General features: G+C 46.6%; 1 protein-coding gene across 1 annotated transcript in view; it reads right to left on the bottom strand.

Moving 5' to 3' along the window:
- FREM1 (FRAS1 related extracellular matrix 1) overlaps positions 1 to 23,949 on the bottom strand; it is a 78,628-nt gene extending 54,679 nt beyond the window's left edge. The window contains exons 1-7 of the mRNA XM_083718136.1: positions 23,764 to 23,949; positions 17,721 to 18,190; positions 11,497 to 11,591; positions 8,487 to 8,788; positions 7,254 to 7,450; positions 6,428 to 6,751; positions 495 to 603 (exon numbers count right to left, since the gene is read on the bottom strand). Of these exons, the coding sequence (XP_083574262.1) occupies positions 495 to 603; positions 6,428 to 6,751; positions 7,254 to 7,450; positions 8,487 to 8,788; positions 11,497 to 11,591; positions 17,721 to 17,951 (1,258 nt within the window). The 5' untranslated portion in view covers positions 17,952 to 18,190; positions 23,764 to 23,949. The remainder of the gene's footprint in view (positions 1 to 494; positions 604 to 6,427; positions 6,752 to 7,253; positions 7,451 to 8,486; positions 8,789 to 11,496; positions 11,592 to 17,720; positions 18,191 to 23,763) is intronic.
- Positions 23,950 to 24,173: the final 224 nt, after the last annotated feature.

The raw sequence follows: 24,173 nt of genomic DNA, 5'->3' as shown, positions 1-24,173 counted from the left end.
ATAATCATAATGGAATAGGACATCCCTATTTTCATCAGAGAAATGCCAGAGGGTGTGCAATGGCTTTCAGATCACATGCTCGTTTTGATTCAACAAGGGACACATGATGCAGATATGAGTTGATTTCATGAACCTCCCCTAGGTCTTCCTAGGAGGCAGCACAAAACTAGTGTCACACTGAGCCTGGTTAGCTCAGTTGTGGTGCTAATAACCCCAAGGTTGCAGGTTTGATCCCCGTAGCTGCATGTTTCTGCATTGCAGGGGGTTGGACTAGATTATCCTCAGGGTCCCTTCCAACTCTACAATTCTACGAGTCAAGGACAGAAACAAACTCAAGGACAATTTCTTTCTCCACAAAATAGCATAATCCCATGTGGCTTCTCATTTAAAAAGGCTAAAGAACCTATTGAAAGACTATTGGTTAGTTGCATTTGACCTCTGCAGCCACATCCTGTCTTTTAAAGAAAACTATCAAGCATAATATGAATTCTCACCAGTATTCCATGAGACCCGAGGAGCGTTTGTGTGTGCCGTTCTAACAGAGATATGGATAGTAATTGGTGAACTTCTTTCAAAGTACAAATCATGAACTTCAAACTCCACCTGTTACACAAAAATGGAAACAGCATTTTCTGAAGATTACCTGGGAAGATGAAACAGCAGCTGACAAGTAAGAGACTATTACAGAGTGGGGAACCTGTGGCCCTACAAATGTTGCTGGGCTGTCGCTACTGCTATCCCATTGGGGATGCTGTCTGGGGTTAATGGGATTTGGTGTCTAACAACATCTGGAGGGCCAATTGTTTACCAACCTCTGAACTAGAGGAGTCTTGAAAGATTTTGAGCTCAAAATAACATAGGAAATCAACCACAGAGAGGTTTAGACTGCTAAATGGAACCAGAATATTTAAAAGGCCATATGTTTCCCTCCATAATCTCCAATATCCCCCCTTTTAAAAAAAATGCTGTTCCCCATAGTCAGTTTGTACAATTTAATTCTTTAAAAAATGTTTCACACATGAGACATTCATTTTAACTTCCACAAGAGGGAGCACTAATTATACTTCCATGGTATTTTTGCAACTGAAATGAAAATGCTAGGGATTCTTTAAAAGAATAGAAATCACCCCCCTTTTTACCATTTTTTGAAAGAAAAAAAACACCAAACCAGAAAAAATTAAGGTAATAGATAAAAACAGGTTAAATAGCAGCTTATGGAACACATTTTCACTAAGGAAAGGGCACTGATATATCTGTTCCAACAATGCTCACTGCCATTGCTATTTGCTAAAATTTAAAGAGATGACAAGATCCAGTCATAGGTGACATTTATCTTTTCTGTTTAAGCTCTCATAAGCATTTATGCATCTCAAATACTTGTAATTCTTTTCTAATGTTATTAAATTGTGTAAGTTCTCCCATCTTATCGCCTCTCAGCATCAACCATTCCTCACACAGCATGCACAACAGAACATGACAGATTCCCTGAAAGGATTAAAGGACAGCATTGGATGAAAAACATTGGTAATAATAATCATAATGATCATAAAGTAACTATATAACTTTCAAATGCTGTGATCCACATTTTTAGTAACTTGGGAATTTATAAGGAAAGTGGGTTTCATATTTATTAAGGGGCAAATAGCCCTCATGATTCTGACAAATTAACTGAGGCAGTTGAACAAACTTTAGTGACACACTGAGATGGTCCACATGTGCATGCAGGTCACCAGATTCCTCATGACTTAACAACTAAACATTTGATGACCTGTAATACAATGTGTGAAATCACTCTGTTGAAAAGTGCTGTGATGTAACCAGAGAATGGGTCAAAAGTCCAGAGTCCCACTGAACAGGAGCCCCCTGTCCTGAAATGAAGTACAGTGGTACCTCGGGTTACATACGCTTCAGGTTACATACGCTTCAGGTTACAGACTCTGCTAACCCAGAAATAGTGCTTCAGGGTAAGAACTTTACTTTAGGATGAGAACAGAAATCGTGCTCCGGCGGCGCAGCAGCAGCAGGAGGCCCCATTAGCTAAAGTGGTGCTTCAGGTTAAGAACAGTTTCAGATTAAGAACGGACCTTCAGAACAAATTAAGTACTTAATCTGAGGTACCACTGTAACACACATTGCAGTCTATAGAGAGGGGGGTCTAACAAGGCTATTAATTCCAGAGTCCAAAATTACCTAACTGCCACCACCATGACTGGAAGTCACTGATGTGTTTCTGGGCAATGATACTCAGCATAGTCATCCTCCTGCTGCGAGGTAGGTTAGGCTAAGACAGCCTTTCTCAACCTTGGATCCCTAGATCAGTGTTTCCCAACCTTGGGCCTCCAGCTGTTTTTGGACTACAATTCCCATCATCCCTTGCCACTGGTCTTGCTAGTCAGGGATGACGGGAGTTGTAGTTCAAAAACAGCTGGAGGCACAAGGTTGGGAAACACTGCCCTAGATCAGTGTTTCCCAACCTTTTTTGGGCAAAGGCACACTTGTTTCATGAAAAAAATCTCGAGGCACACCACCATTAGAAAATGTTTAAAAAATTAACTCTGTGCCTATATTGGCTATATATAAAGTAACTCTCTTTAATAGGCATCAAATAAACACAAAGAAAGTACCGGTATTTTATAATTACTTTATTATGAAATAGTAAGTACCGTATTTTTAGGACGCTCCGTCCCATAGGATGCACCTACTTTTTTTGGGGGGGGGGGAAATAAAGGAAAAACCAGGTCGGGGAACAGTGGGATGGCGGTGCTGCGCCTCCCCGCTGTCCCCCGAGCTTGTGGGGCTGGCCCATGTCTGCCTGGCGCGAGGGGCGCTCTGCTTCAGGGCGCCCGCATCGGGCGGCAGGCTACAGTCCGCAGCATGGGGAACCCTCTGTTTCAGGGCGCCCCACGCGCCCCCACGGGTGCGCAAGGCTTGCCAACACGAGCGCGGAGCACGGGGCGTCCTCCGAAGGGCGCCCCGTGCTCTGCGCCGCCCGCAAGCCTTGCGCTCCTGGGGGGAGATCCCCCGGGTGCGCAAGGCTGGCCAACACCAGCGCGGAGCACGGGGCGTCCTCCGAAGGAACGCCGCCATCCCGCTGTCCCCCGACTTGGTTAGAAGGCTGGCGGGGGGGGGGGGGGAGAAGCCTGCTTTTCCCCGTCGCCAGCCCCGCAAACTCGGGCGACAGCGGGAGAGGCGTAGCGCGCCCTTCCCGCTGTCCCCCGACTTGGCTAGAAGGCTGGCGGGGGGAGAAGCCTGCTCCTCCCCGTTGCCAGCCCCCGCAAACTCGGGAGACAGCGGGAGAGGCGTAGCGCGCCCACCCGCTGTCTCCCGACATGGTTTGGAGGCTGGCGGAGGGCTTCCTCCTCCCCCAGCCCCGCAAGCTCCCAGAGCTCTGGGTCCCGTTCTGGGGGAGGGGGAAGCTCGGGCTTCCCCCGCCCCAGCCCCGCGTCTCCAGCCGGAGACGGTCGCGCTTTAGCCCCGTGCGTGCTCTCCCAGCTGGAGAGGTGACGCGCGCCTATGGAGGCTCCTGCCATAGGCGCGCGTCACCTCTCCAGCCGGGAGAGGGTCGCGGGGGGGCTGCTTTAGCCCCGTGCGTGCTCTCCCAGCTGGAGAGGTGACTCGCGCCTATGGAGGCTCCTGCCATAGGCGCGCGTCACCTCTCCAGCGGGGAGAGGGTGGGGGGGGGCTGCGTGCTCTCCCAGCTGGAGAGGTGACGCGGGTCGTGGGGGGCTGCTTTAGCCCCGTGCGTGCTCTCCCAGCTGGAGAGGTGACGCGCCTATGGAGGCTCCTGCCATAGGCGCGCGTCACCTCTCCAGCGGGGAGAGGGTCGCGGGGGGCTGCTTTAGCCCCGTGCGTGCTCTCCCAGCTGGAGAGGTGACGCGCGCCTATGGAGGCTCCTGCCATAGGCGCGCGTCACCTCTCCAGCGGGGAGAGGGTCGCGGGGGGCTGCTTTAGCCCCGTGCGTGCTCTCCCAGTTGGAGAGGTGACGCGCGCCTATGGAGGCTCCTGCCATAGGCGCGCGTCACCTCTCCAGCGGGGAGAGGGTCGCGGGGGGCTGCTTTAGCCCCGTGCGTGCTCTCCCAGCTGGAGAGGTGACGCGCCTATGGAGGCTCCTGCCATAGGCGCGCGTCACCTCTCCAGCGGGGAGAGGGTCGCGGGGGGCTGCTTTAGCCCCGTGCGTGCTCTCCCAGCTGGAGAGGTGACGCGCGCCTATGGAGGCTCCTGCCATAGGCGCGCGTCACCTCTCCAGCGGGGAGAGGGTCGCGGGGGGCTGCTTTAGCCCCGTGCGTGCTCTCCCAGTTGGAGAGGTGACGCGCGCCTATGGAGGCTCCTGCCATAGGCGCGCGTCACCTCTCCAGCGGGGAGAGGGTCGCGGGGGGCTGCTTTAGCCCCGTGCGTGCTCTCCCAGCTGGAGAGGTGACGCGCGCCTATGGAGGCTCCTGCCATAGGCGCGCGTCACCTCTCCAGCGGGGAGAGGGTCGCGGGGGGCTGCTTTAGCCCCGTGCGTGCTCTCCCAGCTGGAGAGGTGACGCGCGCCTATGGAGGCTCCTGCCATAGGCGCGCGTCACCTCTCCAGCGGGGAGAGGGTCGCGGGGGGCTGCTTTAGCCCCATGCGTGCTCTCCCAGTTGGAGAGGTGACGCGCGCCTATGGAGGCTCCTGCCATAGGCGCGCGTCACCTCTCCAGCGGGGAGAGGGTCGCGGGGGGCTGCTTTAGCCCCGTGCGTGCTCTCCCAGTTGGAGAGGTGACGCGCGCCTATGGAGGCTCCTGCCATAGGCGCGCGTCACCTCTCCAGCGGGGAGAGGGTCGCGGGGGGCTGCTTTAGCCCCGTGCGTGCTCTCCCAGCTGGAGAGGTGACGCGCGCCTATGGAGGCTCCTGCCATAAGCGCGTGTCACCTCTCCAGCGGGGAGAGGGTCGCGGGGGGCTGCTTTAGCCCCATGCGTGCTAAAGCAGCCCCCCGCGACCCTCTCCCCGCTGGACAGGTGACGCGCGCCTATGGCAGGAGCCTCCATAGGCGCGCGTCACCTCTCCAGCTGGGAGAGCAGGCACGGGGCTAAAGCAGCCCGACTCGCCCGCCTCCCTCCCACGGCACACCCGGCAACTTCTCGCGGCACACTAGTGTGCCGCGGAACACCGGTTGGGAAACACTGCCCTAGATGATGTTGGACTACAACTCCCATGATTCCTAGCCAGCATATAACGAATGATCAGGGATGATGGGAGTTGTAGTTCAAGAACATCTGGGAAATCCTGGGTTGAGAAAGGCTGGGCTAAGAGATGGCAACTGGCCAAAGGTCACCCAGTGACCCACGCAGCTGAGAGGGGATTCGAACCCCGTTCTCCCAAGTCATAGTCCAACACTCCAGTCATTGTGACACACAAAGGGGGGGGGGAGCTCCTGTTGCTCTGTCCCAGCTCCTGCCAACCTAGCAGTTCGAAAGCACACCAGTACAAGTAGATAAATAGGTACGGCTGTGGCAGGAAGGTAAACGGCGGTTTCCGTCACAGTGTCCGTTGCACCAGAAGCGGTTTAATTATGCTGGCCATATGACCTGGAAAGCTGTCTGTAGACAAACACCAGCTCCCTTGGCCTGAAAGCGAGATGAGTGCTGCAACCCCATAGTCACCTTTGACTGGACTTAAGTGTCCAGGGGTCCTTTACTTTTATCTTTACCTACACAGCAATGAAATTCCCAAGTACCCTATTCGACAACAGAAGTGGAAAGAGAAAGGATTGCCAACGAAGGATGAATGGCATGTGAAAATGATGGAACGTAATGGCATAAAGATGACATGATGACAAAGTTTTTAAGGCGTAATGGAGACCACTGATCTATCAAACAATCACCAATATATGAAGTTGCAGGCAGGATTTGATATACAGTCAAACCTTGGTTGTCAAACGCAATCCGTTCCTGCACTTAAGCGGAAGCCACGTCAGATGTGTGCCTTCTGAAAACATTCAAAAACCAGAGCATTTGCTTCCAGGTTTTCAGCATTCGGCAGCTGATACATTCCAAAACAGAGGTGTTTGGAAACCAAGGTTTGACTGTATAAGCCAGGCATAGGTGAACTTGGCCCTCCATATGTTTTGGGACTAAAACTCCCATCATCCCTAGCTAACAGGGCAAGTGGTCAGGGATGATGGGAACTGTAGTCTCAAAACATCTGGAGGGCCTATGCCTGGTATAAGCAATGTTTGCCTATGCCTGGTATAAGCAATGGATTACTGAAATATTTGATGGTAGTAGGGTTTAGATAATAAAAGTATGTGTATTATAAAACAGCTAATAAAAAGGAATAAACAAACAAACATCAGGACAGTAGGAGTGGAAAGTCATCAAGAAACCATATATTTTTTTTAAAAAAGTCTTTCTTGATAAATGCTTTGAAATCTTGTGAGAGACTTCATTAAAATCGCTTTGGTTACCTCATAATTTCTCCTCTCTGTGTGGCTGCTGTTTGGTGGCTGATAAGCAATAAGCATATCATTGAGGCTGTTCCACGTGAAGGATGAGATGGGCCTCGTGTGGTCTTGCAGATGAGTGATGTAGCCTTCCCGGGGTGGTTTGGTGATGTTGAAGATGAGCAGGGATTTGGCTGTTTCACCATCTTCGGCATCCAGTATGGTTGTTGACAACAGGCTCAGAATGAACTGGTCTGCTTCTAGGATTTGCATAGCCATGAAGGCAGCTTGGGGCGGCTGGTTAGGAAATGCACCTCCAATGTGAACGGGAAGCCAAGCATGCTCAGACTGCGGAAGAAGAAGCAGGTGACAAAGTAAGCGTCTAATTATGGCTGAATGCTCTTCTGGCAGCCTAACCCAGTGGTGCCATCCAGGTGTTTTGGACTGCAATTCCCATAAGTCCCAGCCAGCATGTCTGAGGCTGGTGGGACCTGTAGTCCAAAACATCTGGAGGGCACCAGGTTGGCAAAGGCTGGCTTCACCTAAGCCTGCATCTGTCTATGCCAAAGTTCCTTCCTATAAGGCCAGGGGTCAGCAACCTTTTTCAGCCATGGGGCGGTCCACCGTCCCTCAGACCATGTGGTGGGCCGGACTAGATTTTGAAAAAAATATATGAAGAAATTCCTAGGCCCCAGAAATAACCCAGAGATGCATTTTAAATAAAAGGACACATTCTACTCATGTAAAAACATGCTGATTCCTGGACCGTCTGTGGGCTGGATTGAGAAGGCGATTGGGCCACATCTGGCCCCTGGGCCTTAGGTTGCCTACCCCTGTATAAGGCCTTTACCTTGTAGATGGTCTTGCTTCTGCTATCTGTGAGATCCAGCCTGATGGGAATGTAATCAATGTTGGGCGAAGGAGGGTCCAAATGCTGGTATCTTAGGCCCATCAGGAGAAAATCTTCACAGCTCACTTTAATGTTCTGTATGGTCTTCATGCCTGAAACACAGCTCCCAGATGGACAGTTTTCACCTCTCCTACGTCCTAATGGCCCAAAGGAAATCACAGTGGGTTTTTTCTCTCTCAACAGAAACATCGACAGAAGATGCAAACCAGACACCAGAAGCTAGGAACAGTTCACAACTGAAATACCTATGGGAAGGAATGAGGGGGCTATGAGATGTTTTGTGAATAATTTTTATAGCCAGCTCCAGCTTTATGTTCTGTATGAATCAGTTGGGGTATCTCTCTGTTCATAGAATGCACTCCCAGAGAAGCCCACCAAGGACACTTGCCTGACGTCCACTCTTATTATTTTTTAGGCATCATGTTAAGGCACATCATTCTATTGGCCATGGTACAACAATAAGTAACCAAACAAACAAACAAACCCCTGTGTTGCAAAAAGAATGTCAGCAATGTCTACGCAACACGATGACCATGTACATACGCAATAGACAATCTTTTAGAGAATTCCTTCAAACCATAACAAGTCCAAAATGAAATCTTTAGTCTCAAAGTCTCTGAAAATCTTTAAATGAAGCGAGGCACCAGACTTTGTATGATAGCAGACAAGCTGCGAAGCTTTGTGTATTCAGCAAATATGATGTCCAACACTGAACAGTGATTCCGGATATTGATTACTGTTTCATAGAATTCTTCGTCAGTGTGGTGGGAGGATATAGAATTGCTTCATAAACCCATCTTATTTCGAATGAATGTATGTAAATGAAAATATCAAATGCTGTGGAACAGTGCTCATGTACATGGTCATCATGTTGTCTAGATATTGCTGACATCATTCTATTGGGCAGAGGCAGCAGCTTACAAAGGCGATTGGGGGAACCAATACTGTATGCATGACGTCAGGACATCGGTTGGAAAGAGCTGGGGCAGAGCCAAACACAGCGGCCATTCAGCTTTAATGACTGGTGGCTCCTCCTCCCATGATGTTCCATGATGTGTCACGTCATGCCCCTCCCCATAATGTGGAGGCAAGTTGGCGCCCCTGTACAACCTCATCATTAAACGAAGATATTTGTGATGATATAACAGGTGCAAAAAAACGAAGTGTACATACCTGTTGTGGGAGGGAAACTATGAGGCTGATCTCCACGAGGTGGTTCTTCTTCTGCTGATGCTCTGACAAGTTGCCCATGGGCTGGCAGGAAAGTTTCTACGGAAATCAGGCTTATGGTACAATCCAAGTTTATTTTCCTGTTGTAGTCTAAAGTAATTACGTTCTTGTTAATTACATTGGACAGGCCATGAAAGCCAGGGACCTGTAGGGCACTCGAGCTCATCTTGATAATATTACAATCAGGTTCAAGTAACTTTACAAGGAAGGGAACCATTTCGGTAAATGTCTCGGTTTCCGTAAATCTGCAAAGGGCAAGCAAAAAGACAGTCGTATTTTATCAAGGAAAAGAGTTGGGCACATTTTGGAATCTACAACATTTGGTATACAGTGGTACCTCGGGTTAAGTACTTAATTTGTTCCAGAGGTCCGTTCTTAACCTGAAACTGTTCTTAACCTGAAGCACCACTTTAGCTAATGGGGCCTCCTGCTGCCACCGCGCCGCTGAAGCACAATTTCTGTTCTCATCCTTAAGCAAAGTTCTTAACCTGAAGCACTATTTCTGGGTTAGCGGAGTCTGTAACCTGAAGCGTATGTAACCTGAAGCATATGTAACCTGAGGTACCACTGTATTTTAATTAGGCTCTTGAGCTTGGAACCTGCTTGTGGGTTTCTGACAGGCATCTGGTTGTCTACTGTGAGAAAGCCACTTCCGCAATAAACAAGGAGGTGGGGTTGCGGGCTCCAGCCCCCGCGATACCTAAGGGAATCCCCGCCCGTGTCATACCCCGGGCCAGCCAATCAGCTGGCTCTGGGGGTGGGGCCTCAGTGATTTAAACCCGCCACAGCTGAGGCTCCTCCTCTTTTCCTCCGCTGCTGCAGCTGACCCAGTTTTATGACCCGGTTTGTATTTCCTTCCCTGCGGTCTTCTCCCTGGTCTCGGCTCGATTTCTTTCCCTCCCGCTAGGTCCCTTCGTCTACCCATTGTCGGAGGCTCCTCTTGAGCTTGGAACCTGCTTGTGGGTTTCTGACAGGCATTTGGTTGTCTACTGTGAGAATACAATGCTGGGCTATATGGGCCTTTGGCCCGATCCAGCAGATTCCTCTCATGTTCTTACAAAATTCAGAAAACCTATTTATGCATTGAGATGGCTGAACTCTTATGAAGCTCTGTCTCAAACTTCAAGAGTCATCCCTCTAGTTCAAAGGTTATCAGGTAAAAAGGTAGAGGTAAAGGACCTCAGGACGGCTAAGCCCAGTCAAAGGTGACTAAGGGGTTGCAGCCCTCATCTCGTTTTCAGGCCGAGGGAGCCAGCGTTTGTCCACAGACAGCTTTCTGGGTCATGTGGCCAGCAGACCAAACCGCTTCTGGCGCAACGGAACGCCGTGATGGAAACCAGAGAGCATGGAAACGCCATTTACCTTCCCGCTGCAGCGGTACCTATTTATCTACTTGCACTGGTATGCTTTTGAATTGCTAGGTTGGCAGGAGCTGGGACAGAGCAACGGGAGCTCACCCCGTTGTGGGGATTCAAACTGCCAACCTTCTGATCAGGAAGCCCAAGAGGTTCAGTGGTTTAGACCACAGCGCCACCCGCATCCCTAAGTGCATGGTTCCAAGTGTATGGTTAGGCAAACCTATTATTTCATTTAATCAACAACATCCTACAGCAGAAATGCAACCTTGAAAACTGGAAAGTATGAGCAATACCAAATGAGCCAGTGAGCTCTTCTTCTTCAGTGAGCCAGTACTTTTCTCCTCACTGGCTTAATCATTTATTTAGATATTTATATGACACAGAATCGTGGCAACAAAATGGCACTCACAGAGGTGGACAAACACCACAATGGCCAGCTCTGCTGCTGCTGGAGAGGTTTTAAAGAGAGGCTCTTTTTGTTTTTGAGCAGGAAGGCCTTCAGCAACCCTCAAAGCCTGATTTAGCTCTGTTTGTGTTGTGAATCTAACCATCTGGGGTGGGTTCATGACCTACTGTCTTGAGATATCCCATTACTGGAACCATAATTCTTCCCTGCTGACAATAGCAACAGACACAATCAGTATTAAGTAAATTATCCATAATTTTAATTATGGGCCAAGGAATAGGATGGACGTACATAATTTGTTTAACGCGTTTGCTTTTGCAACCAATGGGCACCTTGGATTTTTTATTTTCTTCTTTTTTGCACTTAATTTATTTATTATTAATGTTGCAATACATATGTGAAATCTTGACATATTTATACATATATATTATATTCGTAAATTCACATTTTCACATGTCATTATGTACCAACATTTATCCATTTCTTATTTCTTGCCCTGTGTCTTCCCTCCACCTGTGCGTGACTTCCTTGTTATTATGATGTACCGGTAACTTTATTATTGAGATTGTAATTTTGTATCTTAATAATTAAACATTCAATCTTATATATCTGCTTAGCTTAGCGTAACTTAACTTTGTGAAATTCTTGTTGGAGCATCTTTTGGTCATGTATTCTTCTACACATTTCCATTCCTGCTTGAGATTTTGATTAGATTGCATTCTAATTGTTGCCGTCATTTTTGCTAATTCAATCATTTCAAAAAAATTATTTTGCCAATCTTTCAATGTTGTTACTTCTTCTAATTTCAATTTTTTTTTTTTGCAATCAATAGCCTTGCGGCAGCTGTTGCATACAAAAAGATTCTCTTCATGTCTTTTGGGATGTCATTTGTTATAATTCCTAAAAGGAAAGTTTCCGGTTTCTTACCAATTGTTGTTTTAAACATTTTTTTTCAGTTCCTCATGTATATTTTCCCAAAATTTCTTAATTTTATCACATCCCCACCATATATGATATAAGGTATCAGAGGGATCCTTATATCATGGATTTTTTATTGTGATGCGATATAAAAGAAAACTCAGAAGAGATAATTCACTTAGCATTACCTTTTAATATTAGGTGAATGGTAGAAACATGCTTGTTCTTTCCTAAGAAACACCCCCTGAGACATCCCCCCAGTGCTGCTTACCTGTATAACTTCAGCATGACTAAGTCTTCATTGAGAATTGGGCATCCGTTGTGAGTGTACTTGACTTCATTGGGAAGAAAATGGCAATCAAACACCTGTTGAAAAATAGGCTTTGTTTAAAGAGGAGGCAGCATATTTCAGGCGTTTTCCCTTTGGCTCATTTTGGTTTGTCTCAAAAAAATGTTTTGCAATGCAGAAGTGATTTACATAATTACCCTGTGGTATAGTGTGTTCTCCTTCATGGGGAGCACGTGTTGCGGTGGGGGCTGACAAGACCCTCCAAAGTTGTGGGGCAGGCTAATTGATCATTGGCCACTGTCGTGATTGGGCTTCCCTTGTTGTTGGGAAGAAGTTAACATTGCTATTTTGTGACTGAAAGCCAGAAATGTTAAAACTCCCCGCACCAGGCGTAGAGCTTCCTCTTTTCGCTCCGTGCATCGGATTGCCCGTCCCTCCCTCCCTATATTCAGGGTTGTTCGGATTGACCTTGCTATGTCTGTCATGGGGTTGTCTGCTCTTGGCCAGGGGCCCGGTAGGAATTTTGTCCATCTGGCTGATTGGCTGGTGCCATTTGGTTTTTGCCTACTGCATAGCAAATCGTCACAACTTTTAAGGTTGCGGTTAGGCATTGGTTTATGGTTTGGTTGGTTGAGGGGCATGGATTGGCTGTGCCTGCCCCTCTAATGCTGCTGCTGCAAGGGATTCTGTTAAAGGAATGCAGGGGCTCACCATTGCTTTTGTCCAAACCCTGTGAAGGGGCTCGGGCCACACAAGAGCCCCTGGTTGCATTTGGGGAGGGCTGAGGGCAGGGTCCCTGCTCCGTCGCTACCCCCAAATGTATTCCCCTTTTCTGACTTTCGCAGGCTTGCGAAATGTCAGTCTGTCCCCCACTGGATAGTCGCAACCAATGCCTAAGCAACCACTCACATTTTTGTATTTAATAAAGTTGTGCCCAAAAATTATGCCAAAAAACCTTAAACAAAATTTCTCTGTGGTGTGTGAGCTATTTGGGGTGGCTTGGGGATCTCGACATGCAAATATATAAAAAATGGGTAGATAGCTTAACAATGTTTCTGGGACTGTGGGGAATTAATACAGTTATAAGCCGCCACAATGTTTGAGCAATCAGAGACTCCTGGGGTTCCAAGAGCTTTACCTAGGGCTCAGTTTCCTTGGAATGAAGGTCAATAGAGACTGTGGTGTCTTTAGCATATCTGGTTTTATTTACACATATATACAACCACTTGAGAATTTGGTATAGTGGTTAAAGAGTCAGACTAGGACCTGGGAGACCAGGGTTCAAATCCCCACTTGCTTACTGAGTAAACTGGGGCTGGTCACAGACTCTCAGCCTAACTTACGTCACAGGATTGTTGTGAGAATTAAATGAGGAGGGGGAGAACCAAGCAGACCACCTTGCGCTCCTGGGAGAAAAAGGTGGGGTATAAATGCAACAAACAAACAAACATATCTTCAGAAGGTATGCTTGTCTCCCTTATATTTTATGTAAAGCGGCCCTCGGTGCTTTGTGATCATATCATGACCCTGTACACTGCAGCATTCTTAAGATAGACTTTCGAGTCTTCCTAATACACAGACGTATAATACGTATAAACATAGTATAATAAGGAAGGACAGATCCTGAAGCTGAGGCTCCAATACTTTGGCTACCTCATGAGAAGAGAAAAGACCCTGATGTTGGGAAAGATTGAGGGCACAGGGAGAAGGGGACGACAGAGGACGAGATGGTTGGACAGTGTTCTCGAAGCTACTAACATGAGTTTGACCAAACTGCAGGAGGCAGTGGAAGACAGGAGTGCCTGGCATGCTCTGGTCCATGGGGTCACGAAGTGTCGGATATGACTAAATGACTAAACAACAATAACATCATCATAATAAACAGTGACATGGATCCATTTGCATTTAGTTCCCATTTAACTCAATGGGATTTAAGTTGAAGTTGGCAAGAACTAAAATTCAACCAGCTTAGTCTGGAAGATCAAGCCAACTGGGACTATGGAGCCCCAAATTGTATATCGGATATCCAACCACACATTGCTGCTGTCTGACTCTCAGAGCATTTTTGTGTAAGTTCCCACTCACTGCAATTGATTTGGACTACAGACAGACTGCTTTGGCCAGAATGCTCATTCATATTACACTTGCCTTGCTTTCACTATATTTTTCCCCTATCCAAAAATGGTCCAGGGCATTTTTTGTAACTGAGTTAAATAATAATAATACCCCACCACACCCACCCACCCACACACACACACAATGGCAAAGACATAATAAGCTAAACAATTTGTCACCCTTAAATTATCCCCCTATATCTGTCACCTGGTGGGGCCAGCATCACCTTGCCTAATGGTAAAGGCAGCCTCGCCTGCATTGACATTAGGCAGTGCATTCCCACTAACCCCACACAGGACACAAGGAAACACATCTGAGCCCCTCTCACCAATTTTGTCTCACAAATGCAGCCAACGCAGGAGAGAAACCAGATGCACCTCTTAGTCAATGCAGGTTTACATTTCTTCGAAGAGTTGATTTAAAACAAAGCTAATTTAAGCCTCGCATGTGGAAATGACATCAGGTGCTCACTGAAAGAGCGCTAGGAAGTCAGAGAAGCAATTAAAGGCTCACGTCTCCAAATGCTCTTAGCCCTGAGAATTCAGCTTCCTTCTAATGGAAGACGAGAGCTGCAACATGGTACAGGCAATGCTATCCATCAGAGAACTATGGCCATAATAGTCATAAATTGTGTTTTTCCAGAAGACATCATTAGTTCCTCCACTTAATTGATAACGAGGGAGATAAATAATGAAAGCTTTTTTCCTCAACATGACTCTTGCCGTAGACAGACAATGATTATAAAATAGACACAATCTGCTTTGTTAAAGGGAAACAGCTGTTTTATGCTTCCTAATATGTTTTTCTTTCATATGAACAGGCAGCCATAATTGTCTATAAATTTAACAAGTAAAACAAAGGAGAGCTAAATCTTTTCCTAATTACTGTCTGGCTTTGCTTTTATTTCCACTTCAACTACTTTTCAATTACAATTTGTAATTAAATTGTCACACATTCCTAGCACATTACTCACTTTAACGACAGCAAAGGAAATAATAGGACAGGTTCTTGCATAATGCAGTGTTTGCTGGTTAAAAGCACAATCTCTTTAGCAAAACAAGGGCAAGTTCTGCCATGGGGGGGGGGGGCTGGCAGTTAAGAGTTGCCAACTGACCAGAGCATGTTCTGCTTCTATGCTATTAGCATCAGCTCAAAATGAACCGAAGGCATGGCGATCAGCATTATTACCTGATGATAACTGCATATTGCTATTAGGCATAGATAAAGGTAAAGGGACCCCTGACAGTTAAGTCCAGTCACGGATGACTCTGGGGTTGTGGCACTCATCTCGCTTTACTGGCCAAGGAAGCCAGCATTTGTCCACAGACAGCTTCCAGGTCATGTGACCAGCATGACTAAGCTGCTTCTGGCAAACCAGAGCAGCGCACGGAAACACCGTTCACCTTCCCGCCGGAGCGGTACCTATTTATCTACTTGCACTTTGACATACTTTCAAACTGCTAGGTTGGCAGGAGCAGGGACCAAACAATGGGAGCTCACCCCGTCGCGGGGATTTGAACTGCTGACCTTCTGATTGGCAATCCCAAGAGGCTCTGTGGTTTCGACGGGACATGGGTCCCGTTATTAGGCATAGGGATATGCAAAAAACAAACAAACAAACCCCACAACCCTATGTCTAAACTAGAAGGATAGCAGAGGTTACAGATATACTGTGTGTCATTGTTCCAAAATCACTTGCTAATTTCCAATGTCATATTTGTTTCTTCATCATGCCAGCTTTATTCACAGTAAAATATCCCCACACAATGCTTCATCTTAACAAATGAAGAATACAAGTCCTACTGGAGCAAAAAAGAAAAAAAGAGGTCTACTTAGTCTAGCATCCTCTTCTCCACAATGGGACAAACAAAGTTTCCACCTAGATTGCTATTTGGTTCTTAGGGCTAGTTTGCAGAAATTAATTTCTTTTAAATGTATGTGGGTAGCCATGCCCACTTTGGGCCGCACCCACCACTGGCATACACTCCTAGGCTTGCCATACGTCTGGAAAATTCTGGACATGTACGGAAATTGGATGCCTAAAATGGTGTCTGGGGGGAATTATTGAATTTTAAGCAGAGATGCTTCTGTTGCTGCCGGTCATCTTCCTGTCCAAAGGCAGCTGGTGCCTTTGAGGGTCCCCCTCCTGCAACATAATGAGCGAAGCCAGATGGAATGCGCAGGGCTGGAATTTTAATTTTTGAAATATGGCATGCCTATGCACTCCTCTAGGGTGAGATGAGCGCACAACCCTAGAGTCTGTCAAGACTGGCCCGTACGGGCAGGGGTACCTTTACCTTTATGCACTCCTAGAGAGCTGGCCGATGCCAAATCAAATTTGGCCACCAAAGCTGTTGTAGGGGTCTGCACCTCTGCTAGGTAACTAGAAGGACTTCCTTTGTGTAGAGAGCAACAAGTAAGAGATATTCGGCTTCCTCTAAAGTATATTCATCCAATCATTTGATGAGGCAGATGGTAAACATGTATTACTCCACATATGGGGTGAGCTTGGTGCATGTCTGAGAAAGGGCACAACTGGTTGGTGCATGAGCAGTATTCATTGAAGCAAAGTGACCAGAACAATGTTCCTGTTGATAATTGGCCACATTTTTATGGGCTGCTTACTACATAATATTGCTATAGCCAGAAGAATATAAAAAGAGCCCAGAGGAGTCAGAACAAAGGTCCATCTAGCTCTGAATCAGGTTCCCACAGTAGCCCCCAGTAAGCTCATGAACAAGGCATTCAGGCAGCAGACTCCCCCTACCCACTGATATTCCAAAGCGAAACTAGGCATATGGGATTTGCATGACTGCATAGGTTGCATACACACCATATGTTTAAACTACATGCCTTTCCCCAGAGAATTCTGGGAACTGTAGTTTGTTGAAGGTGGTGAACCTCGGGCTCTCTTTATGTGTGAACTACAGTTCTTAGGATTCTTGTGAGGGGGGGGGGGAGCTGTTTACTTTAACTGTTTGGTGTGCACATAGTCCTCAAATCAGACATTTCCCCACCCAGCAGCAGGAGGAGCCAAGTATAATTTTGTGCACCTGACACGTTTATGTTTCCAATACCAGGGTGGCGGAAGAAAACACACATGATCACTGCTCTCAGTGCCAGCCACACTGCTCTCAAAGCATCCCATTCTATTTTGTATTAGTAACCAGATTAAGAAAACGTTGCTTTCCCCACACAGGTTCCCATAAGTAAACCCAGATGGGACAAAAGTAGAAGAAAGGTGATATGGGAAATATGTCTGATGTGGAAAGGAAGCATAAAAAACCCCTTTGTATGTTTACCATCTGTTGATGGTAATTCTTGGGAACTGAACAAGTCCCATGGTATGCTGTGCATTCACATTTTAGTCACGCTATTACTACATGGGGAGCAATTAAAAGGAACCCTTGCTTGTGGTTAAGAGCTGTACAGTGCTGGGCTTTGTCCTGGGGGGGTCTTATCTAAAATGTACATGAACAGCTGACTTACCTCCTGGTGGCTTTTAATAACAGTTTTAAGAAAACCAAAGCAAGCACAAATTAGAAGCGTTTGAGGGCAAAGTGCTGTTTCATTTAGCAGCAGTGGAGAAAAATTAGAGATAAGTCTGCTTTGCCCATTGATATATAGGTGGGGCTGTATGCAGTTGCTTCAGTTTGGGAAAAGATGTATCAAAAGCTTTTAACTAACAAACAAGCTTCACTCACAATGAAAAGCCACTGAGAGCCAGTCACTGAGAGCCAGTGTGGTGTAGTGGTTAAGAGCAGTGGACTCGTAATCTGGTGAACTGGGTTTGATTCCCTGCTCCTTCACACGCAGCTGTTGGGTGACCTTGGGCTAGTCATGCTTCTCTGAAGTCTCTCAGCCTCACTCACCTCACAGAGTGTTTGTTGTGGCCGAGGAAGGGAAAGGAGATTGTTAGCCGCTTTGAGACTCCTTAGGGTAGTGATAAAGCGGAATATCAAGTCCAAACTACACTACAGTGGAAGCCAATGCTATGTTTGAGAATGGCCATTCCACCGTTCCAAAGTCCAGTTACTCCCAATAAGTCGTCCCTTTCCCGCCTCTTCCCAGCTCCATGATATTTCACATACCTGTGGGGTTAGTTTCCCAACCCTCTGCGTCATCGGCTCGTTCATCACAACTTCCACTTTGCAAGCGTCCTTCTCACGGGGAATGGAAAACTGCAGGTCCTCTTGCAACAGGAAGATGGACTGGCCCTTTATCACTTTCGCCCCACGGTTGACGTTGACAAAGGAGGAGTGGATGCTTCTCAGATTAAGTGCAAAGAGCAAAAGGAGCCAGCTGTTCCCCAAAGCTTTCATAGTGTGGTTAGCAAAGGAGAAAACTCTTTAGGGAAAGGGGGTTGTTTTCTTAGTCCTTCCTGGGAAGCTTCACCACCTGATCACGGGCATCAGGCTACAGTGTCCTCTATGTGCTTCATCAAGAATATTTCCTGCATAATGGAATCTGGACAAGGAACCTTTTCAAAGAATCCTCAGGTAAATAAATTCATGGATCAATCCCAACATTTAGAACAACAGACACATTTCCCCCAAAAAATCTAGGGGGTAGGGGAAAAAGAGAGAGAGAGAAAGAGAATGACAGTAATGAATAGGAAGGTACAATGCATTGCATCTGTTGCTACAAGTGAACATTGTGCCTTGACATCCCACACAGTCATATTTCATTTCAGACAACAAATGAGCTATGTTGATGGGAGACAGGCAGCCGAAGAGCTTTATCCAGGCTGCTACAGCTCCCCATCTACACCGCACATGCTCAGACCAGGCTGCAGCAATTCAGGTATCTTGTGTAAAGGGGGGGGGAGGTGCCATACTCACCATGAAGTTGTTACACACTTTTAACATTTGAAAAATTGGTGTGGGTACTTGAGTACCCCCAGAAAAATGGTCTTGTGCATGTTACACAAAGCTGGGAAGGCCTGAGACATTTTGGGCAATTTTCAACCAAAATGTCCCCAAAGTACAATGATTGCTGCTTGCAGTTTGGGACTTGAACCCTATCCTGCCACCAAATAATATAATAATATAATATAAACAAAACAAAAAACCAGGTATTTGGGTGCCATTTAATGTTACCCTGGTATTTTCTGCTTGAGGCAGAATAGAATGCCCTGAATAGAGCCAGACCTGATTATGGACCAGAGATCAATAGTCATAATCATAATCATCAACTCAGACTTCCTCATTGTACAGTTCTGTCACCAGCTTCCACTGGGAGATATGGAAGCTTTTTCCAAATCTGGATCTCATGCATTTATCAGATAGTCCCGAGGAAAGCTTTCCCACCCATATCAGTGTTCACCCATGAAGCTCTACAGACCCTCCAAGTGTCCCTATTTTCCAGGGGCAGCCCGGATTTACAGAAGCCATTCCACTTTCTGATTTGATTGTAGAATGTCCTGCTTTTGCTTAGGACGTCCCTATTTTCATCAGAGAAATGTTGGAGGGTAGGCAGTTAAGCGTGTCGGAAATCAAGCCTTTCTCGGGAGAAACTGGTAACCAACCCTAACAAGGAGATGAGTAACTCTACAACTTTTAGAAGACATCTGATGGCAATCTTGAATAGGGCAGTTTTTTCATGTTTCATATTTTATTAGGTTTTTATATATGTTGGAAGCTACCCAGAGTGGCTGGGGCAGCCCAGTCAGATGGGTGGGATATAAACAATAATGTTGTTGTTGTTGTTGCTGTTGTTGTTGTTGTTGTTGTTGTTGTTGTTGTTGTTGTTGTTATATAGGACATCCTTATTTTCACTGGAGAAGTGTTGGAGGGTATGAGCACATAGGGAAATTCACAATGGTACACACCATAAATTAAGTTGTATGTAGGGTTGCCAATAGTCCTCTTTTTCCAGGACACACCCTCTTTTCAATGGGTAGAGTTCTCATAGCAATCAAAAGTAGAAGTCAGCAAATGTGTCCCCTTTTTTTGCTCTTGAAATTATGGCAATCCTAAGAGGAGAATAAGGAATTCAACAGGAGACTGTTGACAAATGCTTCTCTTTATAACACACAGTTCTGTGCAGATCAGCAGAGAACCTAAGAATAGCTCTACTGAAGCTGATGGGAGCTGTAGCTCCAAACAGCTAAAGAACACAAGATTGGTGAAGTCTGGTTTAGTCTATGGCACTGCCCTGCAGACACTTTCCCATGAATTCCATCATACCACCCACTCAGCAGACAGATGAAGCAGATCCTCTTTGAAAGGCATGGAGTGTCTTTAATTATACAATAATAGTGATGAAGCAAATGTGCTTTGATTCCACACTCTAAGTTTATATGCAGTTAAAACAAATACCCGCCCCCATCAAGACTACAGTCCACAGAGCATCTTATATAATCATAGGCTGGCAGCTGAGCCCTGCATAAGTTTTGTTTCATTTCTTAAGTGAGGTAAAGGTAAAGGATCCCTGGACGGTTAAGTCCAGTCAAAGGCGACTATGGGGTTGCAGTGCTCATCTCGCTTTCAGGCTGAGGGAACCAGCGTTTGTCCGCAGACAGCCTTCCGGGTCATGTGGCCAGCAGAACTAAACCGCTTTTGGTGCAACGGGACACTATGACAGAAGCCAGAGCGCGCAGAAACGCCATTTACCTTTCTGCCATACCTATTTATCTACTTGCACTGGTGTGCTTTCAAACTGCTAGGTAGGCAGGAGCTGGGACAGAGCAACAGGAGCTCATCTTGTTGTGTGGATTCGAATCACCAATCTTCTGATCGGCCAGCCCAAGAGGCTCAGTGGTTTAGACCACAGCACTACCTGCATCCCTTTCTTAAGTTGTCATATACAAATCCTGCCTGTAGTAATTAAAAGTGAGCAGTTTTACTTATTAATTAAGGGGGAGATTGTCTTTTCTTATTCCCCCAATAAAAAGAAACCAAGAACCTGCTGCTTCTTTCGATAAGTTCACAGTAGGGGGTTGAGTGGCTTAGAGGAAATGCATGCTGTGCCCATAACTGGTCTTCACAATTCTGGAAGACTGTGAGCAAGGCAGAAGGCTGCACCCAAAGCCACAGGTGTACCCCACCACAGGTGTACCACTCATGCAATGTGTTTTCCCCTCCTATCCTCTCACTCTGCCCTCCCCAAATCTGCTCCAGAAGGTCCCTCAACCCTTTAGGGCAGGTTTTGAGGAGAGGGGGGCTGCAGGACAGAGGAGATGAGCAGGGAAGTTGTGCAAGCGCAAGTGGGACATTTGATACAATCAAGAGTCTCAGTATTCTGGCCAGAGCCATCCTAAACTGGCGAGGAATGGCGCTTCCCATCCCCAGTTCAATCTTTAAGAAAAAACCCTTCCATTTCCCCTTCTGTTGACACCAACATGACCTACATACTTTTTCATTCTTTGGGGCTGTGTTTGTGTGTGTGCTGGGGAAATAAAGGAGATCTAAGATGTCCCCCATCACCCCCTGAGACAACATACCTGACCCACCCTGTTTTTGGGTCCACAACCCTTAGAGCATAGCCATTCATAAAGCAGTAGAATTTTCCACAGCCATAGCCTCTAACCTATGGCTCTCTGTCTCTGCCAACAAAGAAAGTGATCTATCATATCCTCTATGCCCTCAGCCACAGTCCCAGGAAGTCTCTTTATTGTCTTCCCTGTGTCTCATTGTATATTGCAATATCTGTGGGGCAGGAACCTATCCCCTTTCCTCTGTAAAAGACCATGTGCATTGTTGGCACGATATAAAAAATCAATACTGGTAGTATAATGAAATGGGAGATTAGATGGCATGTGAATGATGCTGACCTGCTGCTAAAAAACTTTCCTCTACTTATTTATTTTTTACCATGTCCCTAACTATAGGACTCTCTCTCTCTCTCTCTCTCTCTCTCTCTCTCTCTCTCTCTCTCTCATTATTCGTAAACTCTTTAGCAGGCCATGTTGTGCTTGCTTTCTATACACTCAACTATTCTGAAAGAGCACTGATAGCCTTATCTTGCCTGCAGTGACTTCATGCACTCAGGCAGTTAAAGTTTATCTGAAAATCAAAGGAAACACAGCATCCGTTTACCTTCACAGCCAGCTTTTATGGAACACTTTGAAAGGCGGCCACAGGCATTACAACAAGAGCAGGCTAACTAAGATTCTTTGTTAGGAAGTGTTTTTTTAAAGCCTCTTAAATGTTGCCTATTCAAGCTTTTTACTTAGCTGAACAATGGGCTGCTAGATCCTTTGCGAAGGCTTATGTTGCCATTTGTGAACAAGGTACTGTACTTCTACCATCAGGTTGGGCTTAGAAGAGTTACCTTAACTACGGTAAGCACTAGAGGCAGTGGCATAGCATGGTTTGCTGGCACCAGGGAGGCTGGGCATGGAGGGTGAACAGAGCCCGCAGTGACAGCTCAGCCCTCACTCCTTATGCTGTCGGAGCGACCCAAGCCCCAAGTCACTTTGAGATCCCAGCCTCACAAAGCGACTCAAGTCTGGCAAGGGCGCATGAGAAGGACACAACAGTCATGCGCCCTTCAGAGGGCAAGGCTGGGATTGAAGGGCACATGGCTGTTGCATCGTTCTCATGCTGCCAGGCGATCATTCAGAGCAGTTCCCAGACTTGCAAAGTGGTGTGGGGCTGGCAGGATGGCGTGAGCAGCCCCCCCGAAAAATGTGCCCAGGACCATTGCCCCAACAGCAACCCCCCCCCCACACACACTATGCCCCTGACTGGCAGCAGGCAGCTAGATGGGGAGGGGAGGAGGACACAGAATTGTCATTGTGAAGGTTGCACTAAAAATCAAGGAAGGTAGTAGTAAAGAATGCCCAAGAATTGTTTGTTCATTTATTCATTCATGCAGGGCATTCATAATTTCCGATCCCGCCCCCTATCTAAAATAAAGGCACATGATGAGCACATTTTGCTGAAGCTAAGCAGATCAACAGTGCCTGGATGGTTCACTATACAGAGCTGCCTTCAGATGTCTTCTAAAGGTTGTAGAGTTACTTATCTCCTTGGCTTGGGGGGGGGGGGGTCGGATAACTCCATACCCTCCAACATTTCTCTGATGAAAATAGGGATGTCCTAAGGAAAAGCGGGACATTCCAGGATCAAATCAGAAACTGGGATGGGTTTTGTAAATCTGGAACGGTCCCTGGAAAATAGAGACAATTGGAGGGTCTGCTGTCCTAAGTGGGTTTACTCAACAGTTAATCAACTGAGCTTACTCCTTAATTATTGAGTTTAGGATTGTAGTCTAAATCCTGTTTAAAACTCTATGAGACATTAAGCAGCCTGTTACAGTGGCGTAGCGTGGGGGGTGCAGGGGGGGGCCGGCCGCACCGGGCACAACATCTGGGGGTTAGGGGGCGCAAATCCACGGGTTAGGGGGTGCAAATTACTTGCCTTGCCCCGGATGCTGACAACCCACGCTACGCCACTGGCCTGTTATGCTGGACTGTAGCCCATACCTTGCTTTAATAATGAAGGACATGCTCCTTCATTAGATATTTCATAAAATTATAGATCTGCAGAGTTGGAAGGGACCCCATGGGTCATCTAGCCCAGCCCTCAGAATGCTAAGGCAATTTGGCATCTTAAAATACATTTCATGCCATCTTATGTAAATTTAACACAGCCCCTTTGAAAAGTCTGTCTTTTGCAATACAAAAATCTTCTGACGCGGAGGAGGGAGGAAAGAGAGTGTTTTTCACTAGGTTTTATCATTACATACACATACAGTGTTGCTTGAGAGTGTTGGATATGGGTGCCAACGCATTTCTCAGTCTCACCCACCCGTTTATGGAATGCCTGGGAGAAGAAGCAAGAGTATTCCTTCTTCCAGGTTTCTGGGGATTCTATATAGAAACCATTTGGAATGTAGGCAGCAGAAGATCTCACTATGTGTCGTGATGAGAGAGTGGGTGCAAGTGATGAATTTGATTTCTCGGTGATCTTGTTAGAACTTAAAATGCTCACCTGTGAGAATGGTACCTCATCCTAAACAAGTATTATATTCTTCGACTATATCACTTAGGAAAGCCTCTATGCTATGGCAAACACAGCACTGTGAGCCTCACAATATTCACAAGCACACACCATGCATTATCTTGCAAACATGAAATCATTTATATGTGCAGCTATCAGATAGGAAAGAGGGAGGAAGAGTACTTACAGGTAGCAGTAGTCCGTGAAGAACTCCAGCTCAAGAAGACAGCACAGCCTGGGAAGGATAAGGAGTCACTGACCCAATAATCTCTGGTTTAAAGGACTTGCAGAATGAGAGAGAGGAAAAGGGAGAGGGAGAGGGAGAACTCCAAGGAGGTGGGGTGGAGGAGCTGAAATTCCAGTCTTTCTGGTCAGCTTGCTTGTATCCTCCTTCCCCCCCCCCCCCCGTACTAAACATCCACATTAAAAAGGACTTTCAGCGATAGCTGGCTGCAAGACAGCTGCTGGCTTGAAACCTTCCAGAATACAAAAGCTCCAGTGCTCTCTACGATAAGGACATTCTAAAGATGCCTTCAAGTGTTTACACTGAGCTATTATTTTTTTGGCAGAGAGCCCTAGAACTTCCCATTTTCTTCC

The sequence above is a fragment of the Podarcis gaigeae genome (assembly GCF_964106915.1).
Source record: "Podarcis gaigeae genome assembly, chromosome: 17".
Classification (NCBI taxonomy): domain Eukaryota; kingdom Metazoa; phylum Chordata; class Lepidosauria; order Squamata; family Lacertidae; genus Podarcis; species Podarcis gaigeae.
This window is presented reverse-complemented; position numbering and strand designations above follow the sequence as displayed.